Raw genomic sequence first — 25,957 nt, forward strand, 5'->3', positions numbered from 1 at the left:
GTCAGACTGACAAATGTAGATCTGCACTCAAATGAAATGCCGTGACATGGGACTGGACGCCAGTAAGTTTTGTTATAGTATAAAACTTATAATTTCTGGTTAGTTAGTGAACCGTCCTTTTGAAGCTGTGCAAATACAGCCATCACACAATTACTTAAGCCACCTTCAACTTACCAAAAGTTGTGGAATTAACCTACATTCAGTGTTTAAACACTGGAGCTGTTAGACAAGATGAGATTTAGAGGTTATTTTTGACAGGACACATTCAGAGATTTCAAGACATCTCGGAGGTATAAAAATGAAGAGGTATAAAAAAATAAAATCACCTTATCATGACTAGAAGAGCACCAGACTCAATGGTGTCAAACAATTCTCTTGTTAGTACCATAATAATATGTGGTGCCAATATACCCATGGACAAATTATGGAAACAGTTTACCATTGTCATGATTACACCCACAGGGAGGGGTGAGCCCTTCCGTCAATCATATAAGTGAAAGTTAGATTAGTGCACATTTCCCACAATGGTTCTCCGAGCAGCTGGATATTACCTTTTTCTGGCCAAATAACAATAATTGGTCCACAGTGACAGACTTTAGTGGTGCTTTGTCTGCAGCCTTGGTTTACCAACAATCTTATTTGTAATTAATGGGGCAGCTCATAGTGTTGTCTTGACTAAGGAAGAAATTAAATATAGCATATGAAAAAATAGCTTGATAGATCCTGAGTAAGGTCATAACTGTGTGGGCACTTTGTTTCACATTATAATTTGTTACATGGTGTTTGTATTTTATGTGTTTTTTGTCAGAGTCTTCCTTAAAAGAAGCTGCTTCATGTGGCTGAGGCAGATCGGGATCAAGTGTGGAGTATATTACTATTGCTCTGGTAGAGGCTTTATAACTGGATCTGCAAATGGAACGTATCATTATGGGAGGAAACTTAATGACTTCTTAACTCAAGAATCAACATAATGAATACATCTTCCATTTGGCTTTCGATGAGGGGGGCATAGTAGTATTCAATAGCATAAAGTTAGGGTTTGAGAATGACATCCACCGGTGTAACTCTGTCATTTGGCCTAGCCTCCGATCTGATATGTTATCACCAAAATTGCACAATTTGAGTTAAACAATCTACAACTCGGCATTGAGTAATAGCAAATGGGAAACTGTAACAATGCTCCACTGGAACAATATGCTACCTACATGAAGAAAATGGAGAGGACTGAGGGATAAGGTATAGATTAGCTTATTGGTAAAACTATCAGTAGCCACCTACACTGAACGCTAATTTCTCTACATAAAGACGTAAACATACGGACAAAAAGATACAAATTAAAATAACAGATAAAGAGAACCAGTCACAATGAGTATCATATGAAGCTGACCCAGAAAACCCCCCAAAAGGCCTTTCTCTCCATCCTCTGAGCAACACAGAAGGACCAGCAGGCTCCTGGCCTCCAGTCCTCCTGCAGCAGCCGTGCAAGGACTTCCCCCTACTGGGTGGGCAGCATCAGTAGCAGCAGTCCAACAGCAGTCCCAACAAAAGGCTCAAAGACTGAACGCCAAAAACATCATTATCAATGTAGTGTGCCAAGATATGAATTATCTTCTTCCACAGTTTAGGGATGAATCAAGCTTGATAGCATTTTAAATTCAATGCTTACAAATAAATACCATGTCAAAAAAAGGCTGTTTTACAAATCCAGAGTTTTTGCATCTGTACAGTGTTGAAGCGTCCAGGAGTGTTAGTAGTAGCAGTGATTTTTTTTCTTCCTTGTTTTTTTTAAAAGGCTGTTACGGAATTGGAAGAACCATTTTGAGACATCTGCACAGACCAAGCAGTCAGGTGGTCTGGGAAAACTCTTCTCTTGTTCTCCTCTCGCACCAGCTGCTTATTCAGGGGAAGCATTTAGTGCAGACTATTAGAGATACTGGCAAAGGATTATAGGGAAATCCCTCCACCATTTGAACTTGAAGGCATGCTGTACAGTACCTTAGGGAGACTCGTGCTTATAGGACAGATCCTCTCTTTCAAGTGCAATAATGTTAAGGAAACACAGACAGAATATCACTTCCCTTACAAAACAAGGCAAACTATTCTTCATTTGTGCATTAGTGTCTTTCTTTCATGTGTCCATGTGCAGTGTTTTGGGGTGTGCCTCAGCTATAATCGGGGCAGAAGGATGTCACTACCCTTGCATTGTCAGAGTAGATTCCCTCTGCAGGTACATGGACAGAAGATGTGGTTTGATGAGATCCAGTGAAGGAAATGTCCTTGAGCGATAATCCATTCAATCCTTAGTAGACAGTGTGCTTATGTTAGTGTAAAGTCCCTCGATGGAGGTTGAGATGCTTTGGAGAACCGTTGGTTCAGTTCCTAGTTTAATTCACATATTCAGTGCACTCCTCAAGTTAAACTTAAGGGATTTTTTTTTTCTGTTCCAGGCAGCATCAGTGCCGCACTTCGTTATCAATGAGGCTGTCCTCACCAGACTGGAAGTCCTCATTCAGGCCATTTTCGACATTGATTATTTCCTCGTCCTGCGAGGACCCCTGGCCGTCTTCCTCGCCACTGCCTGAACCAGCCTCTGAATTTGGGTCTTGAAGTACCTCAGCGATGTACATTTGCTGTAGGGGAAAAAATTAAATGAGGATAATCAGGATAAGTCCTCCTTATGACATATGCACACTTAACTACAATTTGCCTTATAGCCGGTATTGCAGCATAAAATGAATATGTTCAGAACCATTTAACATTAAATTACATTTTTTAAACAAAGTTAAAAGAATTCCAAGTTCAAGGCTAGTATTGGGCAACAGATTGACATTGCTATTACATTAATAAAATCAACAAACAACAAAAAACATACATTTAATGCCAAAAAACAAGGTACTCTTTTCTTAACAAAATATTGCTGAAGAAAAACACAGACCCATTAGGTAATGGTTTTACCCCCACTGTAACTGTTGTATTTGGGTCCTAAGTTGGGTTGTATTTCATCATTAAAATGTTCATTTGTATTGGATGATCCATAAAAAGGCAGCACATATGTTTTATGTAATTAGATGTGTGTTTGCAAACCTATATGGAAGTGTCTTTATCCAGAGGTAGTGGTATCTACTTTCCCTCCCAATCATATATGATCTGTTAAGCTACAACTGTTTGACTTTGTTCTTTAAGCCTTGACAAAGACCTTGTGGTCAAAACTTTGAACAAATAAAGATTTCACACCTCTTTCCTTTGTTTTGGACTTTTTGCCCCATGGTCACCACCTACAAGCTTTTGCATTATGTGTTATAATCTCTTCCCACTGATCTTGAGTATCACATTGTTATACAATAAACATGACTGAATACATACCGCTGCCTTGGTGGCGGTAGTAGGGCACACTGGACGCCCATTCTCCAACCCGTCCACTGCCTGGGTGTCAATCTAGGACAGAAAAACATGCATTTAACATAAGTAGCTGAATATCATACTGGTCTCAAATACTGGTGAATTTATGTATGCAAGGGTGACTATCTTGTTACCTTGTAGTTGTGAGCGCTGAGATATTTAAAGTGTCCGAAGCAGACGTGAGAGAGGCAGATAATGATTGTGATGATCAAAACTATGAACGTGAACACGGACGTGGCAGCTGATAACCCTGGGGGAAAGAAATTGGAGGGACACTTGTTAGTAATGCTTCAGACCAAAGTGGCAGACGCTGTAACTATATGTGGACACGTGTTAGGACATTAGTGGCCAGCAGATGGAGTCCTCATCTTACCCGAGCGAACGGTGGAGAAGAACAGAAGCCAAAAGAGACAGAGAATAGGAGCAGCCACCACTTGGTTGACCGCTCCAGAATGGATCTTCTTGTCCAGTTTGGATGGCAGATAGGCGTAGTACATGTTGTACCTGTCTGCTAAATGTTTCAGTAGCATGTACATCAGCCCTGCGCAGAGAAGGGAGACAAGACAATTAGTGGAACTAATCCAATAAGGCCTGCTGATAAGCTTGTGTATAAAGAACAGAGCCACTGAATGCTCCCTGCCGTCTGTATATTTGTCCTGTTGTAATTTAATAAGCACACTATCTTGATGTGAAACAGCAGTTATACCAGCAGTGGTAATAAATGGTAGAACTCACCAAAAGGGACGATGATTGGGCATGTGATGCTGTAGGTCATAACCACAGTGAAGACACACATCATCCAGGCATAAGCTGCCCCAAACTGGAACTCATAGGCTTGGTGCTATGAAGACACAATTACAGGATATTAAAGAAAATCCTAAAATCTAATTTCGATATCTACATCACGTGAAGCTGATTTAAGATTAAAAAATAATTCAAATTTAAAATCATATCAGATATTCCCATTTATTATGACAATTAAAAGGTGCTAAATTCTAAATTCAGACCATTAATATAGCAGCAATCAACTATTTGCTATGTAAAGAGGAGTAATGTCTACGTATGTGTGAATGAGGTCGCTCTCCCTCTCTGTGTGTTGTAATCCGAGCTTCTGTGCTTTGTTTACATAGCCATAGTGCATGTGAGTCTCTCTGTTGTGCCCCACTGGCTAACTAATGGCCGCCGACTTTCTCATTTTACAGCTAAACAGTACACTACAAGATGTTTCTGAAAACATTTGAGGTGAGAAATAGGCATTACAGTAACAGAATATTGATTCATATTTGATCAGCGCCACCCCGTTTGACCATTTGATCGGAGTTCACCGGTTTTGTGAGCAGTGACTGACAGCTGCTGTAGAGACTGCTCAGCTCTGATTGGTTGTTTTGGTTTGGGCACAATGAAATCTTGCAAATGCCATAAGGAGCACAGGATGGAACAGAGGAACAATGATCTGTCTTATCCACTACTGTCAGGATATATTGACAGCTTTATAAAAAAATAACTATCATATTTGCTCAAAGTTCCAGACTGCAGCTCATTTATGGATCATGGATTCATGAATAATGTCAACCTGGTGAGCAGGGAACACACTAACCTTCTTTACGTTCCTCCTCTCTGCTGCAGAGCGAGCAAGGCAGAGGCGGATCATGTACATAAGTAGACCGGGGATCCTCAGCAGGTCCATGGCATTACCAATGAATGCAGACGCAATGACATAGTTCACAAAGAAGGCTCCATTGTCAGGAAGGAACACGCACCTAAAGAGCAAAGATATAGTCAGTAAGACTAACATTGAAAATTGAAAATGCATTATTGCAGAAGCCCATTTAATTCAAAATTGATTTACGTAAACGACACCTAGTTGTTTATTGCTAAATGGTTGATTAAATGATCATTTTTACATTTAAACATTTAAACGAGTTATGGTACCAAAGAAATTGTTTCCGCGGTTGAACATTTCATCCTGTTCTGCTTTGTTCTGAGTTTTTGAATTTTTTTGTCCGTGCTGTTCTAATCTTGCTCTGTGAAGCACTTTGAGCTGCATGATTGTATGAAAGGTGCTATAATCCATAAAATGATGCTACTTACTCAAATCTTATTGTAGCATCTGCCAAGAATTTTCTGTCAAAAAGCCAGCGGAAGAAAACATCCAAACTGCAAAGACAAAGGGAAATGAAGCAATCAACTAAAATATTTAGGCTGATAATATGAATTCATGTATAGCTTTATATTTAATTGTGTTGCAGGGCAGAAATTAAAAAAACATCCTATACCTGCTGAGTCCAAGGGAGGGCAGCAACAGGACCATAAAGATCAAGAAAGTGTAGCATTTATGCATTGTGGTCCTGTTCTCTCCTGACCTGTAAGGCCAAAGGAAATTTTTACACATGTTAAAAAAAACACACAGAACAAAATTCAACTTTAATCTCCAATATAAAAAAATAAAGACAACATGACTGAATATGAATATGCTGAATTATTGACTGCAGAAAGAGTAAACCATACCGGGTCCAGTGGGCTTCGAAGAAGGCAGAATAGTAGACAATGGTAGGAAGTAAGGCGGAGAAGGACCACAGGAGTAGTGTGGGGAAGAACTGGGTGACGATTGGATTCTGGAGGACAGATCACAGAGACATGGACATGTTGTGTCAAGAATCGAAGAATTCCTGTTCCTCTGCAACAGCGAGCAGACTTGTGACGGCTTGGACTTAAACGCTCAGTATGGCAATGATAAGGATGTCTAAACTGACTGCACTCCTTTCACAAAACAAAAAAGTCACTCACATTCAGGTACTCCACTGGTTTGGTAACATTGAACTTGTCCATTGTGGAGATGATGATAGCCGGGGTGGTGAGGAAGAAGAGGAGGAGGAAGAGGACAATGTTGATGATCAAGCAGCGGATCCACCAGGAAAATCCTCCCACTGACAGATGCTCCCTGTGGGATGAAGGTCATGTAGCGGTTACATTGACACTGGCCGATGACCCGCAGCTATGGACACAGCTGGCCAGTAAACTGATACTGCAGCTCAAAAAACTGTTTGTCATCTGGAGAGAGAAAGTCTCCTCAAAGTGGACTAAAGTCTATTAAGAGCATAACAAATCAACATGCCTGTGTTTGTAGAATTCCCTTTGGGTATTTTCAGCGAGTAATTTTATTCTGCCAAAGTGTATCCACCCTTTTCTATTGGTGCAGTTATGTAATTAATAATGAAAACAATCAGCGGACAGAATATGTGACTTGAATGCGTACTTACCAGTAGACATTTTGAGGATCAGGGGCGTAGCTGACAGTCCAGTTGTGGGTGTGGAGCTTGGGGCTGAATTGAGAGCTCTTGGGCTCCTGACGACACTGACAGCCTTGACACTTGCAAGCATTGAAGTCTTTCAAGATTCTGGAAAGAAACATCCATCCAAACAAAGAACAGACATTAAGGTGGGTCAAGAGCTAAATGATCTGTACATTTAAAACCAATGTCACAGATATACATTCACACATTTTATCACATGTACTTACATGGCTGTCATGGACTCATTCTGGAAGGTGACAAAGGCCATTCCTAAGGGTTTCCTGTTAACCTTTTCTCTCTCCTTCCTGTAGTCATCTTTCAGTTGTGACTCCAGCTTGGTATAGAAGCCCACTGCCTCTTCCTGAGAAGGACAAAGGAAATCTGATTCTGTGATTTATGTTTTTTATTTTAGTTTAGACATTATCTTACATTGCAGTAATAGTGAATACCACTTAATACACAAGGTCAACTGTATGATTATCTCCTAATGTCATTAGATAAATATCAACTCCCACTACAACTTGCCTTTTTAGATGTAATAATTGCATAAGACACTACACTCCCTGAATGAGGAAATTATTAAATTGGGTATTTTGAGATGAGTGTTTCTTTTTGGTGGGGGGGGAGGTTAGTTTGTACTGATTTTATTTGGGTGTTAAAGATTTCCAGAGTGTAATTTTATATGTTTTTTGTTTGTGTTGTTACTATTAATGCATGTTAGTAATAACTGCAACTTTAAAGTACAGTTAGGGCTGTCAGTGTGTTTTTCTGAGATATATTGATATATTTGTTCTGACCTGCTCACAGCCTTTGATGATGCAACAGCAAAGGTGTCCGCAGGGTTTTGGATTGATCATGGTGGTAGTATGCTCCTTGGCCTGCAGGTCAAGGAAGAATTTTTTGCTGCGCTCCGTCTTCTTCCTGCATGCAAAACATCAGCTGTGTCAGACTGAAGGAGGACTACTTCAGACACTTCACAAGTACATCCTAAAATGCTATGAAAGGGCAAACACACACACACACACACACACTTTCTTGTGGTTAAAACTTTGTTACCTTTCAGAGTTGAGATACATCAGCCTGGCCACATTGTAACAGATACGAGCTTCCAGTACAACGCAGTTTTCATACGCATGCCTATGGAAGAAGGGCAGGGAGGGAGAAAGACAATAAGTTTGAATTTACAGATTATTGAAAGCAACAGCAAAGTGTACTTACAGTGGATGAAATACCTCTACTTATTATAATAACATTGGCAAGTCACAAAAAAAAGGTATGAACGCAATAGCCACAAACAGTAATAAAGCTATCGTCCTATTTCTTTTTCACTTTAAGTTTCTTCTTTTTTTTTTGGTACTCAAGCATGGAGGCCTTTTTGCAGCGCAGGAGCAAAGATAAGGTTTTGATTAATACCATTTGGCTGAGAAGTTGAGCCAAATACCCCCTTCTCAGTCTTCGACCATCTTGACACATGACTTGCATGATCCTAGTAATCTGGCTTCTATTATGGACAATTACACGTATAGGCTCGTCATTGTCTGATCACGGCCATATAGGCCAGCACAAGACAGCCGTTTTTAACAGGAAAGGGTATGGCTCTCATACACCTTAATACAGTTACTACACAGCTTGCTACCGTGTCGACAGAGCAGTGTACTCTACCATTTTTATAAGCAGACAGATTAACTGTTGAGCCAGGATACCAGTGATCCTGAAGAGTGCTTACTCAAAGTGTTGCTTTATCTCAGTCTCCTCTGCGTATTTGGAGATTCCGTTGACAAATAAAGTGCGTTTCACCTGCATGGAAATGAAGACAGGGGAGTAATTACCAACATAATTCAGACTTATGTGTGTACAAGTAGTGTATAAAACAGTCATTTTGTGAAACCATGCCACCCACCAGGTCATCCTCCTTGTAGTGCATCTTGGAGGTGTGCCGTCGCATGCTGTACACCGTTAGTAACAGGTAGAGAAATGCAAAGGTGGTGTGCAGCCAAAGTAGTGCATTACTGAGAAAATAAAGGGTAAAAGGGATTTAGTGACAGCATTTGAAAGTGAAGACTCAACATAAGGCTACAAAGTACAGTATATAATATGGTATAAGAATTACTCACGCTGCATCCAAATTTGCTATAGTGGTTCGCCCAAAACTATAGGCATTGTTTTCTGTAGAAAAAAAACAAAAAAAGTCAATCACTTGTCAATCAGCAAGAGTTCTGTTCACTTGCAGCTCACTTTGGCTGACATGTTGCTCCAGAGCCAAAAGAGAAACATCCAATAGCATCAATGATTTGAGGGTCAGGGTAGCTGTCAGGGTAGCCAATGAATATTCCCGACACTGAGCGTCCATGAATGAATGAATACAGTTGCTGTTAGTCTGAAGCACCATAGAAGTAAAAACTTAGATTACAGCAACAAGCAGAAGTACAGCACCGAGGCTACATGTAGAACCAGTTAGTCATGTAATGACAACTGCTTGAGGGATGAATATCAATTGCGTCAGTATGTGAGATTTGTTAGTGTGTCTGAAACCTTAGTATGAATCCAATAGTACGCAAATTACATTCTATTTCCGGTGAAGTATTACAGTATGCAATGCTGTACACTATGCCGGCATAAATATCCCACAATGCAATGCGGTAGTGACGACGACGTTCATAACAGGAGTTGACAGACAGCTCTGTAACATCAATAACGCTTCAATTTAAGTGCAAGTATAAAATTTCACTTTGCTAGGCGTAATATATATTTTTAATTAGTTCAGACACTTTGATTCTCACAAATCCTCGTTTTGGTAAAAATGAAGTGGGCACGGTTACCATGGTTACGCTTCTCCAACCGGCAAGGAGGCTCTTAGGAAGTGACAATTTCGGACGCAGCCATCAGGTTTTGTTTGAATATAAAAACACAAGCATTGTTGAGAATAGAGAAAAGTACCTGACAAAATAGTATGTAAACAAGACTGTGTTTAAACTTATATTAGTATTGCAGACAGATAAACCAAGGATAGTATGAAAACTAGGTGCTTTTTTGAGTAATGATCTGCCTTCGTGCTGCTGTTTTGTTCTATGTTTGTAGTGCATGCCACAATGTGTGGTCTAGAGTAAATAAATCTGGATCAAATTTCTCAAAATAGAAGTATAATTTCAAGTTCCTATCATCTAATTTTAAGTTTGCAATTGTTTGGACTTACATGCTAGAGAAGTATGCACAGCTTTATACATTTTTGTTTATGAGAAGGCAGTTTTAGTTAGAAGAAAGAAAAATCACAAGACAGATAAAAGGAAAACAAGAAAAAAAACTGCAAGACAAATATAAAGGTGCCAAGGAAGCCTCACCTAGTCAAACATTGACAGCAAAACTAAGAAAAACATGTAACTATTCTCTAAATTTCCAAAGATCCCCTGGTAGTGAATTCCAAATCGACTCACCAAGTAGGTTTCCCGAGAAGTTAACGGGCAAGATGATGCCCACGGACAGCACGCCCACCACTACCAGCAGGCCAATGATGTGGCGCTGAAAGGACAAGTAATGTACTGCGTCCTCACCACACTTCTCCCTTATCTCTTCATCCCTACAGAGAGAACACACCAACAAAGACTTAAGAGCAATTCAAGAGTCAAGGAAATATGTAATATCCAGTTTAATAAGCATTACACTCATTTTTCTTATTTCCAATATGCGGTGAGTGGGTTGACTCACTTGATGCGGAAGATGGCAGTTAGCCAGGAGCAGAAGCCCTAAAAAAGTAGAGAGCAGAGAAGTGAAGGTTAAACAGGCATCACATGCAACATAGTGCATCCTAGAAAGGGCACTATATTTTATCCTGTAAGAACATTGGCATACTTACTGTGTCTCTCTGATCGATGTCCACAGAGCTGGAAACTGAAGTGAGGCGCTCATAGCGTTCTGGTGTCTCTGATGTCAAGGCAGAGGCCACGCTGTGTGCAGAACACACAACACATAGCATTTGCATGATGTTACACAACTACCTAACATCACCACTCACCATAAGGGGATGTTAGTTCTTTGTGTCGCAGGATAGTGAGGATTACCATCGGTATGGAGAAGTTGACAACAAAACACACAGACAAACACAGGCCCTGAAATGGACTGAAGAGATTCACCCCTGTTTATCTTGTGTGGGCTGAACACAGGATTTGGGTTGGTTAACCAGTCAACCACAGGAACAATCTCTGCAGCCGCATTTCAGGCAGCATTAGGAGTCTACATTACACAGGTTGAGTACACCACCACTGTCAGAGGAAACGGTTGCGACAAAAAGTTAGAAGGCAAAGCTCTAGAGAAAAGAACATTCACAGAGGAAATGACAGAAACCAATAAAGAGGCAGATTTATGGAGTTTGTCCAGCAGAGCCACAGGTTCTCCTTGACATAACACAGCATCAAGGCTTTATTATATACTGTATATACATTTGAGCGCACTCCCCAGGGAGGTCATGTCAATTTAAAGATAACTGGGAAAAATGAAGATGACCCAGGCTCTGCTGGAAATCCAACATTCAGTGTTCAATACTACATGAGAGGATGACGTCACCCAGGGCTCTAAGAGATCTCTAATGGAATGAGGAGAGAGCCTGCGGCTGTAATCCACCATCAGTCCTCCTCTCTCACATTCCTGTGAGAAGTCAGAATGGCTTCTCTCAGCTCTAGCAGACAGGACATAATGTAGCTGTACCATGTCAGGGCCTGCCTACGAACAGCAACGGGGGAAGCATTACCTCTCCCTGTCAGGATCCTGCCTGTGCAGCTCATGCGGTGCGCTCACACCGAAGAAATCCGTGCTTCATAAAGAGGTCAATACACAGATTAGCACAGATCTGATTAGGACAGTGAGAAAGGACAGGCATACCCAACAGCAGAAATAAAAGAGTGACAAGGAGAGGGAGAATAATTAGGAGCCTGGCACTGGGAAACGCCTGGAGGAGGAGGAAAAAAAACACTAAACCATCAAGAGTGAAAGACAGGCTGAAACCCACAGCGGCCTGGGCAGAGTGGACAAGAGTTATGAGTTAGGTTAACTACAGAGACGGGAGAGGAGAGAAGGAAAAGGCAGTGAGACTCCGATATGACGATAACATACTATTCCCGATCATCCAGGCGACTGTACCGCTGATCCATTCTTCTGGTGAAAAGAGAAGCAAAACAAAGCCATTCAGTTTAGTTGAGAGGAAATGGCCCTGTTGGCCAGTGAGGGTGCTGGTTCAGAGAAAAACTGGGAAAGCATTTTACACCACAGGCATACCAATGAAGGTTTCTATTCATTCTGGTATACATTATACAGCCATATAAATGCATTTATGGCCTACGGTATAATAACCCTGAGTCATGGCTTATGTAACTGGAGCAACAGACACGTCACATTTATACCCCATTTTTGATGATTCATAATCAAGCTTCCTAGTGAAGGTTACATTTTCAGTTGTTACAAGAACATAAAAGACAGACGCTGATCTCAAGTCAGCACAGTGTCATGAGATAACAAACTACATTTCCTTACAAAAGTGTCCCATGCGGCCAGCCCCCTCCCATCCTCGCACCACTCTCTGCTCACATGCAGCTGCACAAATAGTGAAGCTGCAACATCACACAAACACAACAGGGGGATGTAGGTGATGGAGCACTGTGTCATGCACTTTCCAGGGTTCACAGTCAGAGAGGTCTGTAGCGATGTCTGAACTCCCTCTCTAACTAACTTGATCAGTCATGTTGTTTCACCTCAACGTTTATAAATGAGCAGTCCTTGTTGACAGGCGCCGCGCCTCGCCTCGCCTCTTTGGCTGCTTCTACAACGATTCTCATTATTTGATCAGTGTGCAGACATCAGTGTCAAATTACCCCAATATATCTGGCAGCATAGCTTCATATAACAACTACAGTCCATGGGGCTTTAGATGCAGACAGTGGTTTTAAAGTGCTCCGGGAAATGGATCTAAAGGGATATTTAAATAAATAATATAGTTGCTAATCATGTTTCTTTTCCCCTCCATTTCAGGTTCATTCCAAAGGCAGTCTGACCTTTCTATCTCAAAGGGAACAAACCATGTAACAAGCAGCAAAGCGTGACACTGCCAGAGTGCATTATTGACATTAAAAAGGGAAACTGCTGACACTGACTTCCTGTCTGGAGTGCCATCCTTGTGATGCCTGCTTCTGTCAGAAAAACTCCACCCTCAGAACAGGATTTTTCAGTGTCAACCTTCCCCCAGAATGAACAGCCACCAAGCGCCAAATGCTGACTCAACAAGGGTCACCAGCCACAATGGCTAGTACCTTCTCAGACACTAACATTTAAATGGCGACGAGACTTTTGTAATATTGTGTCCCCGTTAACCACCGTACACATTCTGACAATAGGCAAATCATATCAATGCCTAACAATGGCTCTGTATCAAGCAGGGGCATTTAGCGCAGGTTTCTGACTTACTGCTTGCTACACTGGCTTTACAGAAAGTCCCGTCTAAACCCTGGCAAACGTTACATGCTGATTTCTCCTGCAACTGTGTGTAAATAGCCTGACATCACATGAGGATCAATCATCAAGATGTTGAACACAAAGTACTAAAAAAAATATATTTTTGGATGCTTTTTTAGGTCACTTTGGACAATGGCATGTACCAAATGTTAACCATTAACCACTACTGTGTATTCAGCACTTGTTACATGTATAAAGAAAGTGAAATGTTGACATATCTAATTTCACCCATAGTTGATATATCAGTGCATGTTGGCATAATGTTATTGCTTTCAATGACCCGTAACAAGTCTGAAAGCCTTGGTACTGGACCCTCCAGTCTGGATCAATGTTTTTTAGTTACCTGTCAGCGTCATTCACCAGAGCGAGGCGCCCATAGTCCCACGCTACTTTTCTCAAGAAGGAGAACACAAACAGCAGCCCCTAGAAGTACAAAATAAACAGTGGCTGTCAACCCCTCTAGTCACATTATTTACATTACAGACAATACAAAAGTTACATAACTGCTTGAAGCTGTTTATCATAAAAAACATTCCTGGAAGTATTTTATCTCAATTCTGACAGCTGTGTGGAAAATATTGACTCACCAAGAAGCACATAAAGTCAAGGGCAAGGACAGTAGGCACCCCGCCGAAAGGCAAGCCCTGGAGCACTGTGCTGCGTATTCTGGCAGAGTAACAGTAGTCCCTGGAGGAATTGGGCGCCAGCGTCGGGCAGCTTTCTGAATTGGTGCATCCCCGCGCCTCCCAGATGGCCATTATTAATATCAACACTCGGTACATTACTCACTGCAACATGTTGGCAACCTGTAAAGAAGAGACAAAAGTCTTAGAAAACCAAGTATGCTGATTATTACTATTGCATTCCAGTATAATTGGTCACACTGTATGTGTCTATTATGGACAAATTCTGAAGAGCAACTTCCCCCAGACAGAATGGAGAGAACATGGAAATAACTGTAAAGCACACATAACGAGACTCTACAGTAATGATGACAATGCAATTTAAATTTCCTGACCCCTTTACCAAGGCTGGCATTTCGGTCTTGTCATTAGTCACATGCTGTTGCTTTTGACCACATGCATGAAACCTGCATGTTTTAAACGATGTAACACTTTCTGTTCCTCGTTTGTGGCCACTCAAATGACACATAGTTCAACTTTGTTCTGAATTAAAGGGAAATAACTGTGGTATGTAAAAATGTATACTTCAGTCACTTGTGTGCTTCATCATTCTTTTTGTCATAAGCAGGTGGCGTACACTCGTCTTGCCTGAGCTTGTTTGATAGACACTGCTGCGTACAGTCATGTATTGGGATTTGAGAAGAACAGTGACTCAACCATACAGTCTGTTTGGGTTGGAGGACCAGAACAATGAGCTAAAACCTGCAGACAGCTGCTGAAAAGTTGGAGAAACCTTTTCACATTATAATGGGTCATTTAAGTGTTAATAGGTTAGGAGCAAGGTGTCTACTGTTTACCCATGACAAGTGCGGCTCAAGAGATGAGCCGCACGCGAGAGGCCTGTTACTTTACACTCTTCCTTTCAGACAGTCTCTGATGAATTTCAGTAAGAAACAACAACAAGATACCTAAAGGATAATGATGGAAAACACTGACAAAGTATGCATAGTGTATGAGGGGTAATAAATCCTATGAGAAATGTATCTCAATAACAACAAACTGATCCTAACACTAAAGCAAGAGCCCAATGATCTTAGCCGTTTGCTCCCGACCTTAAGGATTCAGACTGGTTCGTAAAAGAGTCCCAGAATAACAGCATAACAGTAAATCCAGATAGTCCTTTCTCCTGCCCTGGCACAAATGAAGTGTGACACACTGGATCTCCAGGCTTAAAAAGACTTCTTGGTAAGTCCTCCGGTCCACATTCACTGACTCATACAGGGATACTCTTGGTCAGGATATGGACTAGGCCTAAATGTCCATTTAAACTCCCTAGCCATTATGAGGTGCAGGGAAAAAGTATTGCTTAGATAAAACACTAGCCATCCAAGAATCCCTGACAACATGCGCTTTGGACATACCCAACATACAAGAGTAACCTAGATTTTTAACAATTTTCCGACCGAAAAACTAAGCCCAGTGTTGCCAACTCTTTTCCAATGAAAGTAGCAGGCAGCACTAGCATCAAAAGTCCCTAAATCTAGCAACAAAGTTGGCAACACTGACAGTCCGTTTGTTCAGGCTGCCCTCCAAAGCCACTCCCCCAAAATGATTCATTCAGCCCAAATGAACTGGCTTATTACAGTCCTGCGACAGCCAAAGATACTGGAGTTTTTTCTTTTTTTTGTCAGAGCATTAGATTGCTTATCATCATATTGATTGCTGTAGGGATGTAATGAGAATTTCAACAAATATAACAAAAAAAAGTATTTGAACAGCACTACCAACCCTACCTTTAAGTGTGAACAGAAGTGATTAAAAAAAGTATTGATTTGAGATGTTGAGACAAATAACGTAAATGCTGAAGTACCTTCTCCATCCTATAAAAACGTACCTACCCTGATCTACAGGCTATCACACTTAAAAACGTTTCATATTTCACACAGACTGAATGAACGAAGGGCTTGAGGAAGGCGCGTAGGTGTTCTGATGGCGAGTGCGTTTGCACAGTGTCACTGCTATACTTGTGCCCTTCGACCCACTATTACCAGCAGCATTCACGATGCTGCTCATCTGCCCTAACACTAACTCATTTATCCGCTCCCTGGAATGCTGTGACATCACTGGAGAGGGACGCAGCCAGAGCTGAACAATAAGCCGATAGAGACCGCAGGGTTCAAATGGACCGGTCTCAACCCAAGGAGGACACAACATACCCCCCTGTGCCTTCAACAACACTGCTGCACATCCTGGACCCATTGCCACAGTTCAGACTGCTTAACATTCAACACCAACATCTTGAAAAGCACATTTCAAAAACAACTTATTATAACACCTAAGTTACAGATGTTACTTATGGTACAGTAAGCCCACCTCATGGCTGCAATGTCAGTGTCATGGGAATTGGGAAGTATTGTGAATCTTCTTGAGTAACATAGTCAATCTTTACAAGGTAAACGGTATCCATCTTTCAGGATTCAGGAATCAAGGAATGTAAAATTGAAACAAAACATTTGGTTAGGCAAATTATTCTGCCGTGAGGCACTCAGCATCACATAAATTTAGCGTAAACTACTGAATAGAACTGGCATGATTAATTAATCGATTAGTTGTCAATTATTAAATTTATCTCTAATTATTTTGATAATCAATGAATCAGTTTGAGTAATTTTTTAAGAAAAATTCTCTGATTCCAACTTCTTAAATGTGAATATTTTCTGGTTTCTTTAGTCCTCTATGACACTAAACTGAATATCTTTGAGTTGTGGACAAAACAAGATATTTGAAGACGTCATCTTGGGCTTTGGTAAACACTGATCGACATTTTTCACCATTTTCTGACCAACAACTAACCGATTAATCGAGAAAATAATTAACAGATTTATCGACAACAACAATCTGTAGTTGCAGCTCTACTACTTAACAGTACTTCAATAGAGCAAAGTGATAATTAAAGTAGTCTGTGAGAACCACCAACATCCAAGAGTTGAGTCAGCTGTTGAAATGCACGGCCTTTATGTTTTTGGAAAATTTTACATAAAAAGGCAATGAGAAAAGACAGACCGTGGCAAAACGTAAATGTTGAAAATAAAAAGATATTTTTTTATCCAATTACACATTCTCTACACTTGAATTGCATTCACAAAGGTACTGCAGCTCCTAGTGTGGGTGCTATAAGTTTTGCGTCTCTGCTTATAGGGTGCCCTGCTGGGTTTTCTTGTAAACAGACAAAGGTACATTGTGTACATAGTAGTACGTAGTGTTTATCACCAAAATGTGGTCTCACAAATGTGTTGAAATGCATTTCCTTCCTCATAGAACATTTGCAAAGCCAATTTTTAAAAATATTTTTGAAATTGTGATGTTTACTTGCTTGCAGTCTTCCACTATGCTACCTTTGTTTAGGGATGCACTGATCTGACTTATTCAGTCCTGATAGCGATACCTGGGCTTTGGGTATCGGCTGACACAGAGTGCCGATCCGATACCAGTGTTTAATTAATAAGCTGTATGCTATGCCGATATCCGATCCGGCATCCACATCTGTGCATCCCTATGATCTCAGCAAAACATTAAAAGTGTGATACATAAATTTGGACCATGACTCCTGACAGCAAGCAAGTACAATTTAGTCACAATATCTCAATTGAAATAGTGAATGACATATTAATAAACCAAAGAACTCATTATAGAAACATTAACCCTCATATTTAACACCAAGTTGATGTTTTTCTGAAATCAAATCCACTCTCAACTTTGCTGCGATTTGTAATCTGCTTCTGTTGAATAAAATACAATATTACCTTAACTCTGAATAGTAAAAATGTGAAAGCCTGTAGCTACAAGCTTGGGCAGCATGAAATATTTAATCACATATTTGTCAGTGATATTATTGAGCCCTGATGAAACAAGGGGTGGGTTTTGTGTATTCTGCATATCTGTGTGTTTTGTGTATTCTGCTATCTATTTGAATAGTAATCAAATCGATTTGTCTATGACTTTAGTGTAACAGCCAAAATTGCAAACAAAAGTTTAAGACTGAAACTAATTTTGATTTCATTATAATTTCAATGTCTAGAACCATTTCTAACAGCACTGTGTGTGTGCATGACTCAGCGGCACAGAAATACTGTGCCACCTTTCCACCTGATGCTAGTTGCTATGGCACCATCAGTCGGGCACACATTCTCAAAATACAAATAAACATAAAGGGGATGAAGGCAGTGGGGGAGAAAATCCGATGCTTGTCCAATTGAAACTCAATCTAGAGCGAGTCTGCTGTTTGCTCTACAGCTTAAGCAGGAAAAACAATACGGGTTGTCTAATTGTCTGGGATAATGTATGCTTTTTGTCTAGTTAGACAAACAATATCAGAGCCAAACTTCTACAAAGACAAATTAAATGAAAACATCATACAATACAGTGGCTCATTCAAGTCCTTGCATGCAGCTGCATGTTCATTATAAAGCTGATAATTCAGATGCAAACCTTTCTACTGTTAAGTGTACCTCCATCTTCATGTTAGGAAAAAGTGGCTTCTGAAACTGCACAACACTATAAAGCCTTTCATCTACAATTAGCAAGAGCACACATATTCATGTCCTTGTGCATTTAAATTTAAACTATGTGAGTCATTATTCCTTTGATCTTCATAAGTTAAATACTTGAACAGGCTTTTTTTCAATGCTTTAAAACCGTGGGTTATGAATTTGACTAGCAGTTGTCATGCAACACCAACTTGTGATGCTCTACCTTGCTTTCCCAGCTAAATTAAACCAAATTTAACAAAAGGAGGGGCACACCCTAGGTGTCAACAGTAACCGGTTTTGTTCAACTCATTTATATTAATCATATAATGACCAGAAACCTTCAATGTAATATGTTATTTATGATTATATGATTGTTTAGGTCAAGAAAAGACATGTATTGTGTGCTCCCTGCAGGAAAAAGATATAAGCAACATTTAAAAGTTCCACTTCCACTAACAATTAAGATGTTCACTTGTATGTCCAGCAAAAACAAAAACAACTCAGTGACAGATATTTACAGGTGTTGGTCTAAAACAATCACCACGTAGCCTTTGACCGAGAGATCGTACATTATTTTCACAACACACATCACAAGTAAATAATTTGCCTAACCTTAATACGCTACTCTCAATAAAAATGTGTCCTGATCAAGTCTTTATCATAAAAGGTTGGTGAGAAACAACGTGAAAACTAGAAACAAAGAATAGGGGCACACCGTATAAGGAAGGTGCCAACAACAATAATTCCACAATTCCACATAAACTTGTTCAAATATAATCAAATCTGTAATTGCATATCAAAGTATTAGTATTGTATAAACACTGTTTTGAATCCATTATGAGCCCTGTTGATCTCGTGAATTTACAAACCTGCTTCACAACAATGTCATACTTGGCATGGATTTGCCAACAATGCTGATAATAAAGATTTGCACATATTAGCCTTGTTGGTATTAGCCTGTAAATCATTGACAACTGCTCAGTGCCTGAGCTTTGATTATCACAGATTATGACGATAGAGTACGGTTTCATAATCATGTCACGGCATGAATGTAAAGACCAGTAGGAAAAAAGGAAATAAGTTCAATGTTGGAGTCTCTTCCCCTGCTGACATAAATACGTACATAATAATTGGTATTTGTTTATACTGTATTAAAAATTCAACAATATAGAGGAGATCATACCAGCATTTGCATTAAATGGACGACAAATCACGTTTGATGCTATAAAACGCTAAATTGAAGTGCACGTAGCTTCTCATCTAAAAATCAGCAGCACAACGTAGGTTCTTAATCACTGTTGTATAAATCCAATGAATTACACTATCTCTGTAAAAGTAATCTTACTTCTGTAATTGAATTCTACCTTAAAAAGACTGGATTTGTGTGTTGTAAAGGGAGGCCTGAACAGCTGCTCAATTTATTAATTGTATTAGTGATTTCTGAAGTAATAATAACACAAATGATTGATTAATGCCACAAAAAAATTTAATCCAACTAAGAATGGTCAAGCCTCGCTTTCAGCATGGTAAAATGTAAGGCTGTCCAGAATACCATTTTTTGGGCTTCGAAGCTTCAGTGAGAAATATTCGAAGGTATTCAAAGCTTCACTTTGTGGTGTGGCGCAACAGGCTGACATGTTCTTCTGTCTGTCTGCCTCATTCTCCCCGTTACAGTGCCTCTGCCGCACTACTGTCCACCCACCCACCTCTACACGCAACAAACAGTGATATCCGCCTGAGAATATCTAATAATAACTAATGTTGAATATGAATAATGTTGTGGGATTGTTCCTTATTTCACGGGCTATTTTGGGATTTATAAATTATTAATACATACTTATATAAAAAATAAACAAAAACAAAGCATTTGAATACTGATTTGGAGGTCAATTACCAATCGAAGCTACGAAGCATCCGGGTCCGCCCTAGTAAAATGTAAAAACATTATTCATGTAGGAAAAGCACAGATACACTGAGCACTTAGTAAGCAGTCAAGCTAGTGAGGCCCTATGTTATCTTGTATGAAATCAATATGAGCAGTTCTTTGTCAGACTTCTTCTTGGAAAGCTTTCCATCAATATTCATTAATGTCAAACAAACAAAATATTAAGACTGCCAGCAGCCAGCTCATGTTTATCCCTTTACAGGCTGTGCACAGGGAAGCATTTAAAGCGCATTATCTGTCACTACTGTGAGTAGTCATTAGTCCATGATGACACCCATGTCAGTGTAACACTGTGTAGCCTGTCAAAGACATTCTCTCGATACTAGCCTTAGATAACTAAGATATGTTAGGAATTACTCATCTTATGCCAGTTATCTAAAAAGGTGTGTCAAAATGCTGGCCTGAATCCAAAAACATTAAAACTATAGCTGCATTGTGTAATATCTCTTCCTACAGCAGACAGCCAAGCATTGTGGAGGTCTAAAACAATTTTCTTTATTATTCGAAAAATATTCTGACATCTCGCTTATTGATGTACTTCATCATGAATAGCAGAATATGAACAAGTGACTTAACAACAAACCAAACATCCCAGAGCCTGATGAGGACCAGCAGGCCAACGTAATCTAGCGCTTTGTAATCTAGTAACTATTCATTTATTATTATACAATGCAGAGTTATTTTTATGTCTTCAAACATTTCTGGAGGGGATTCTTATTGTCATTGTGACGTGGTGCTTGGGTTTGTATATTGATGGATTGATTGATTAGATTTTAAAGCTGTGGACTGAAGCCTAATTATTTTATTTATTTATCAGATAGCTACAACAGTAGTGGGAGTAAGTGACCACTTCCTGATTCAACCTTATAACACACTTACTGTAAATCACTTATTTACTGTGTCTAATTGTCTCTAATGTTCAGCTTAAGGAGCTACTTGTTCAAATGTATTCTATTAAAAGGGAGAATTTTTGTTTTAAACTTAAATGTATTGCAAGACTGCTGACTGAAATAGCTATTGATGTACTTCATCATGAATAGCAGAACATGAACAGTGACTTAACAACAAACCAAACATCCCAGTGCCTGATAAGGACCAGCAGGAGAACTTAATCTTGTGGCTCGAGTGTCGCAACCGATAAAATAATAATGAATGTCACAGATACCTATTTTTAATACAACACTAGAATCCCCACTATTATAACCAACCTACTTTTGTTTAATAACCCTACCTAACGCCCATCAATTAAGGACACTACCTCACACACCACTGACCTCACTTTAGCTGCAGCAACCACGTTAACGTCAGTCAGTTGTCCTATACGGTAACGGGGATGTTGTTTACTGTGTTTATTAATCTCAATAAAAGCAGTTAAAGCTTGCCATTTAAGCTAGGTAATGCTTAGCTACCACAATACAAACCAAACACACGTTTTGTCGTGAAACACCAATAAATACAGAGTAATAAGAGAAACAAACTCACCTTGTTATGATACGCAGCAGAGACAGTAACACAGTTAGCTTAACGTGAGCTAACAGTTAGCTGGCTAACCGCTCGATGTAGCAGATAACAGGTGGATATCTATCTATATAACGATGTATGGAGAATTAACGACGTGGTCACAACACGTGTAGCTCCTCAGTGAGACGGTGCTAGTCGTAGTAGTAGTGATAGACCAGTGTCTCAGTGTCTCAGTGTCTCGGTGTCTCGGTGTCTCAGTCTCAGCTGCTCCGGTTGTTGTCTGTCAGCCAGTTGAACAACTAATGCTAACCGACCAGTCCAACGGGAGGCGACGTCACGCAGGGTTTACGTAAGGTGACGTAAAATAGAACTAGATCATATAGAGAGAGAGCACATAATCCTCCAAAACAAACCACCCCACCACCACCACTATTAACCCATGATTACATTTAACTCCAGTTACAGTCCACACACCACATACAACCACATTATCCTTTTTATCCATCATTCTCTTTTAAAACATCATCTTTTTTATCCAACACCCTATTAAACACCATCCTTTTATCCATCATTCTTTTACTTCTATCTATCTACCTGTTTATATTTATTTTATTTTATTTTATCTTATTCTTTTTAATCTTGCCTTCATTTCATTTTCACCCTGACTGACAGCCAGCCACCCCCACCCCCTCTCAAGCGTACACACACTGTACACAGTCACATGATATTGATCTTGCCCAGTTATGTTGGCTTTTTTTTAAGTGTTTTTATTTATTTATTTGTTTATTTGTTTATTTATTTATTTATTTATTTGTTTATTTATTTATTTAGTTTTCTTTCTTTCTTTCTTTAATTTTTTTTCTCTCCATTTTGTTTTATCCATATTTCATTTTATTTTATTTTGTTATGAGGAAAAGGAAGAAAATGAAAATAAATAAATATATATATATATATATCAACATGTCCTGCTACAATGTAGCACATGTGAAGAAATTAGGAAAAAAAATCTTTATATATATTTATATTTTTTTTCTCTCCATTTTGTTTTATCCATATTTCATTTTATTTTATTTTGTTATGAGGAAAAGGAAGAAAATGAAAATAAATATATATATATATATATATATATATATATATATATATATATCAACATGTCCTGCTACAATGTAGCACATGTGAAGAAATTAGGAAAAAAATTCTTTACAAAAATTAAATGTAAACTCCAAGATTTTGATTCCCTCTCTGACCAAAATAAAATACAACATCTACTTGGAGAAAATAGTGTCTTCGCCATAGAAGCTGCAGGATACGTCAGTGCATGTCACAGCCTAAGAGACATCAACACATAATATATGTAACTCACACTCTGCCTTTTATTTACTCCTTTACTTCATGGGTTTTAATGGGCTTTTAAAGGAATTTCAGCAGGTTAAAGGGACTGAGAGGGCTATAATATGTCAGATATAATCCTCATAATTGAAATCAAATCATTCTGAGACAGAAAAAAAATTTCAGTCACCAGGTAGGAGCTGCAATCAGTTTTTGGCAGGTGAAAACTGTATTTTGTGGGTTGTAATGGTCCTTTAAAGGAATTTCAGCAGGTAAAAAGGACTGAGTGGGCTTTAATTTGTTAGATATTATCCTCATGAATGAAATCACACCATTCTGAGTTTTTTGTTTTTTTGTTGTTTTTTACATTTTCCTTTGATATTGCAATATATTGTTATTAATTGTTTTTTATTTGTTTGTTTGTTTTATTGACACAACAAACATTAATCACTTCTTTATTGTTTTCTTCCATTTACATGCATGCTCTTTCTAAATATATATATATTGTAATTTGCTTAATGAATTGTATTTATGTATATATATGTTTTTTTTAAATTTTATTTATTATTGAATTGATGCTTTGGCAATATTGATCACCTAACAGTCATGCCAATAAAGCAAATTGAATTGAATTGAGTCACATCTTGATACGCAATGTTTTATATAAGGCGTCTTCGTTGTGTAGCTTCTATAATCATCCATTTCTATGTTTTACCCGGCGCTTTTATATGACGTACAAGAAAGCAACAAACAAGCTAACTCACGGTCGGTAGCCGCTTTTTTTGGCGATTTCTTCAGGTATTCCAGCTTTTACGAGCAAAAACAGGTAACATTTAACAACACGTATCAAACCAATGCACGTCTTATCATTTGAAGCGAGTATTTATTTATTAAATGTTAATAAATGATGTATTTATGAGCTAGCTCGGGCTAAAGATAGTTGGTCGCGTGTTGATGACGCTGCTTGTTTGACATTGGCATGGGACACAGAAGGGTAACATTAACAACATATATTAAGCTTAAATCCTAACTTTCACGCCTTTTAATGCTACTATTCTTGTATTTTTTGTCATAAATCGGATAAGACTGCTCCGTTATTAGTCTGTCAACCATGTGATTGTTAGATAATAAGCTAAATAACAACCCTTTAGCTCATTAGCTGCTAACCATGTGTGTCTTCTCTCTCTAGCTGTGATCATGACTCTCCATCTGCTCTCAAGATCCCTCACTGGGCTCCTTGCAGAGGCATCGACTATAGTTCATCACAGGACTTTTAGGTAAGAGATTTTTCTGTCAAATGTTAGACCCCAATATTGTGACAGTTAAGACTTGTGGTCTGGGCAACTAAGATCAATTAAAACCATTTACTGTAATAGATCTGTGATGTGCCTCAGTCAGCAGACAGTCTAACTGTCATTTACTAAAGCCTCCCTCCACTCAAATATGTTTGTTTTATTGTAACTTAAAATTTGTTTGACCTTGATTGTGCAAAAATCATGTCTGAGCAAAGATTTCCTGTGGTCACTTTAAATATATCTGCCTGATTTTATATAATAATAATAATAATACATTTTATTTATATAGTGCTTTTCTAAAAACTCAAAGACACTTTACATAGATAAAAAGATCATAAAAAGACCTAAAACACAATATTAATTACACATTAAAAGCAGTTCTTAAAAGGTGAGTTTTGATTAGTGATTTGAGTGTGGACAGGTTGGTGCAGTCTCTGATGTGTTTGGGGAGTGACTTCCAGAGGGAGGGGGCGGCTATGGAGAATGCTCTGTCACCCCAGGTCCGGTGCTTGGTTCTGAGTGATGTGGACTGGAGGTTGGCATCAAATATATGACATCACAATTAGTTTGGATGCCAATTGTGGTCCAATACAACAAAAAAACAAATGTAATGTGGAAACCTGAAGCCTCCAGTACATACACACAGTGAAGTAGTAGACATCCTCTGTCCAATAGTTAAACATTTTTAAATAAAACAAACTTGCATATTAATAGACTCTGGGTTATTTTGTGGGGAAGGAGTAGTTTATTCATTTATTATTATACAATGCAGAGTTATTTTTGTCTTCAAACATTTCTGGAGGGGACCTTTATTGTCATTGTAAGGTGGTGCTAGGGTCTGTATATTAATGGATTGATTGATTAGATATTAAAACTGTGGACTGAAGCCTAATTATTTTATTTATCAGACTGACAGGTCTCTGGAGGAGAGCTGTAATCATCAACCAATTTACTTTTTTGTCTCGTCAGTGTATCTGCTGTTGCCGCAGCCATCCAAAAAATGACAAGAGTGCGCGTCGTGGACAACACCCCTCTTGGAAACACACCATATCACCGTCCCCCAAGAGTGATCCACGTCTACACTAAGAATGGCGTAGGAAAAGTTGGTGACAGAGTGTTGCTTGCCATCAAAGGACAGAAGAAGAAAGCTCTAATCGTTGGACACAAAATGCCCGGAGACCGCATGTGTCCACGCTTTGATTCGAACAATGTTGTTCTGATAGAGGACAATGGGAACCCTACAGGAACAAGAATTAAGGTCCCTATACCCTCACATCTACGTAACATGGAGGGAGATTACTCCAAAGTCCTAGCCATTGCTAATTCATTTGTTTAACCGCATTCTGTACTGTGATTTTTGATATACTGTATATTTCACATCTGCTGGGGGTATATTAACATTTTATGGTTGTATAAGTTCTTGTCTTCATTAAACTTATTGTCTCTATACAGTATTCTGTATTATGTATGTAACGGACTCAAGCTTTTGTCAGCATGTTTGACATTTTACTGAAGCCTCTCTGTGCTTACAATAAATATAACCTTTACCTTAAAAGCATAGCATAGGAGCTTCTGGGGCAGTTTGAGC

General features: G+C 39.1%; 2 protein-coding genes across 6 annotated transcripts; one reads left to right on the plus strand and one right to left on the minus strand.

The window, feature by feature from the left end:
- Nucleotides 1–1,776: 1,776 nt before the first annotated feature.
- tmem63ba (transmembrane protein 63Ba) lies at nt 1,777–22,081 on the minus strand. Of its 3 annotated transcripts, none has more exons than XM_074646504.1 (24): nt 21,767–22,070; nt 13,775–13,993; nt 13,531–13,610; nt 11,796–11,837; nt 10,543–10,633; nt 10,395–10,432; nt 10,124–10,266; nt 8,807–8,858; nt 8,593–8,701; nt 8,419–8,489; nt 7,749–7,829; nt 7,490–7,613; nt 6,920–7,053; nt 6,660–6,797; nt 6,187–6,340; nt 5,908–6,014; nt 5,676–5,762; nt 5,491–5,556; nt 4,997–5,159; nt 4,135–4,240; nt 3,773–3,940; nt 3,534–3,649; nt 3,364–3,435; nt 1,777–2,630 (listed from the first exon to the last, which is right to left on the minus strand). In XM_074646504.1, exons 2-24 carry the CDS (start codon nt 13,967–13,969, stop codon nt 2,454–2,456), a joined length of 2,514 nt encoding a protein of 837 aa, XP_074502605.1. In that variant the 5' UTR covers nt 13,970–13,993; nt 21,767–22,070; the 3' UTR covers nt 1,777–2,453. The 3 variants fall into 3 exon arrangements, with proteins under 3 accessions (XP_074502605.1, XP_074502604.1, XP_074502606.1); XM_074646503.1 differs by having other exon boundaries at nt 11,796–11,834; nt 21,767–22,052; XM_074646505.1 differs by lacking the exon at nt 11,796–11,837 and having other exon boundaries at nt 21,767–22,081.
- A 1,651-nt stretch (nt 22,082–23,732) lies between these two features.
- mrpl14 (mitochondrial ribosomal protein L14) lies at nt 23,733–25,816 on the plus strand. Of its 3 annotated transcripts, none has more exons than XM_074646509.1 (3): nt 23,733–23,872; nt 24,264–24,351; nt 25,339–25,816. In XM_074646509.1, the coding sequence occupies exons 2-3, from the start codon at nt 24,272–24,274 to the stop codon at nt 25,703–25,705; spliced, it is 447 nt and encodes a 148-aa protein (XP_074502610.1). In that variant the 5' UTR covers nt 23,733–23,872; nt 24,264–24,271; the 3' UTR covers nt 25,706–25,816. The 3 variants fall into 3 exon arrangements, with proteins under 3 accessions (XP_074502610.1, XP_074502612.1, XP_074502611.1); XM_074646511.1 differs by having other exon boundaries at nt 23,822–23,900; XM_074646510.1 differs by lacking the exon at nt 23,733–23,872 and adding an exon at nt 23,932–24,068.
- Nucleotides 25,817–25,957: the final 141 nt, after the last annotated feature.

This window comes from Sebastes fasciatus, chromosome 9 (genome assembly GCF_043250625.1).
Source record: "Sebastes fasciatus isolate fSebFas1 chromosome 9, fSebFas1.pri, whole genome shotgun sequence".
In the NCBI taxonomy this organism is placed as follows: Eukaryota; Metazoa; Chordata; class Actinopteri; order Perciformes; family Sebastidae; genus Sebastes; species Sebastes fasciatus.

Coding starts and splice junctions, on each gene's coding strand:
- mrpl14 (XM_074646509.1), top strand. CDS start 24,272: ATGACTCTCCATCTGCTCTCAAGATCCCTCACTGGGCTCCTTGCAGAG. Junction 24,352..25,338: donor GTTCATCACAGGACTTTTAG/GTAAGAGATTTT, acceptor TTGTCTCGTCAG/TGTATCTGCTGTTGCCGCAG.
- tmem63ba (XM_074646504.1), bottom strand. CDS start 13,969: ATGTACCGAGTGTTGATATTAATAATGGCCATCTGGGAGGCGCGGGGA. Junction 5,160..5,490: donor GATGCTACAATAAGATTTGA/GTAAGTAGCATC, acceptor TTTGCTCTTTAG/GTGCGTGTTCCTTCCTGACA. Junction 3,650..3,772: donor CTTCTCCACCGTTCGCTCGG/GTAAGATGAGGA, acceptor TCTTTCCCCCAG/GGTTATCAGCTGCCACGTCC.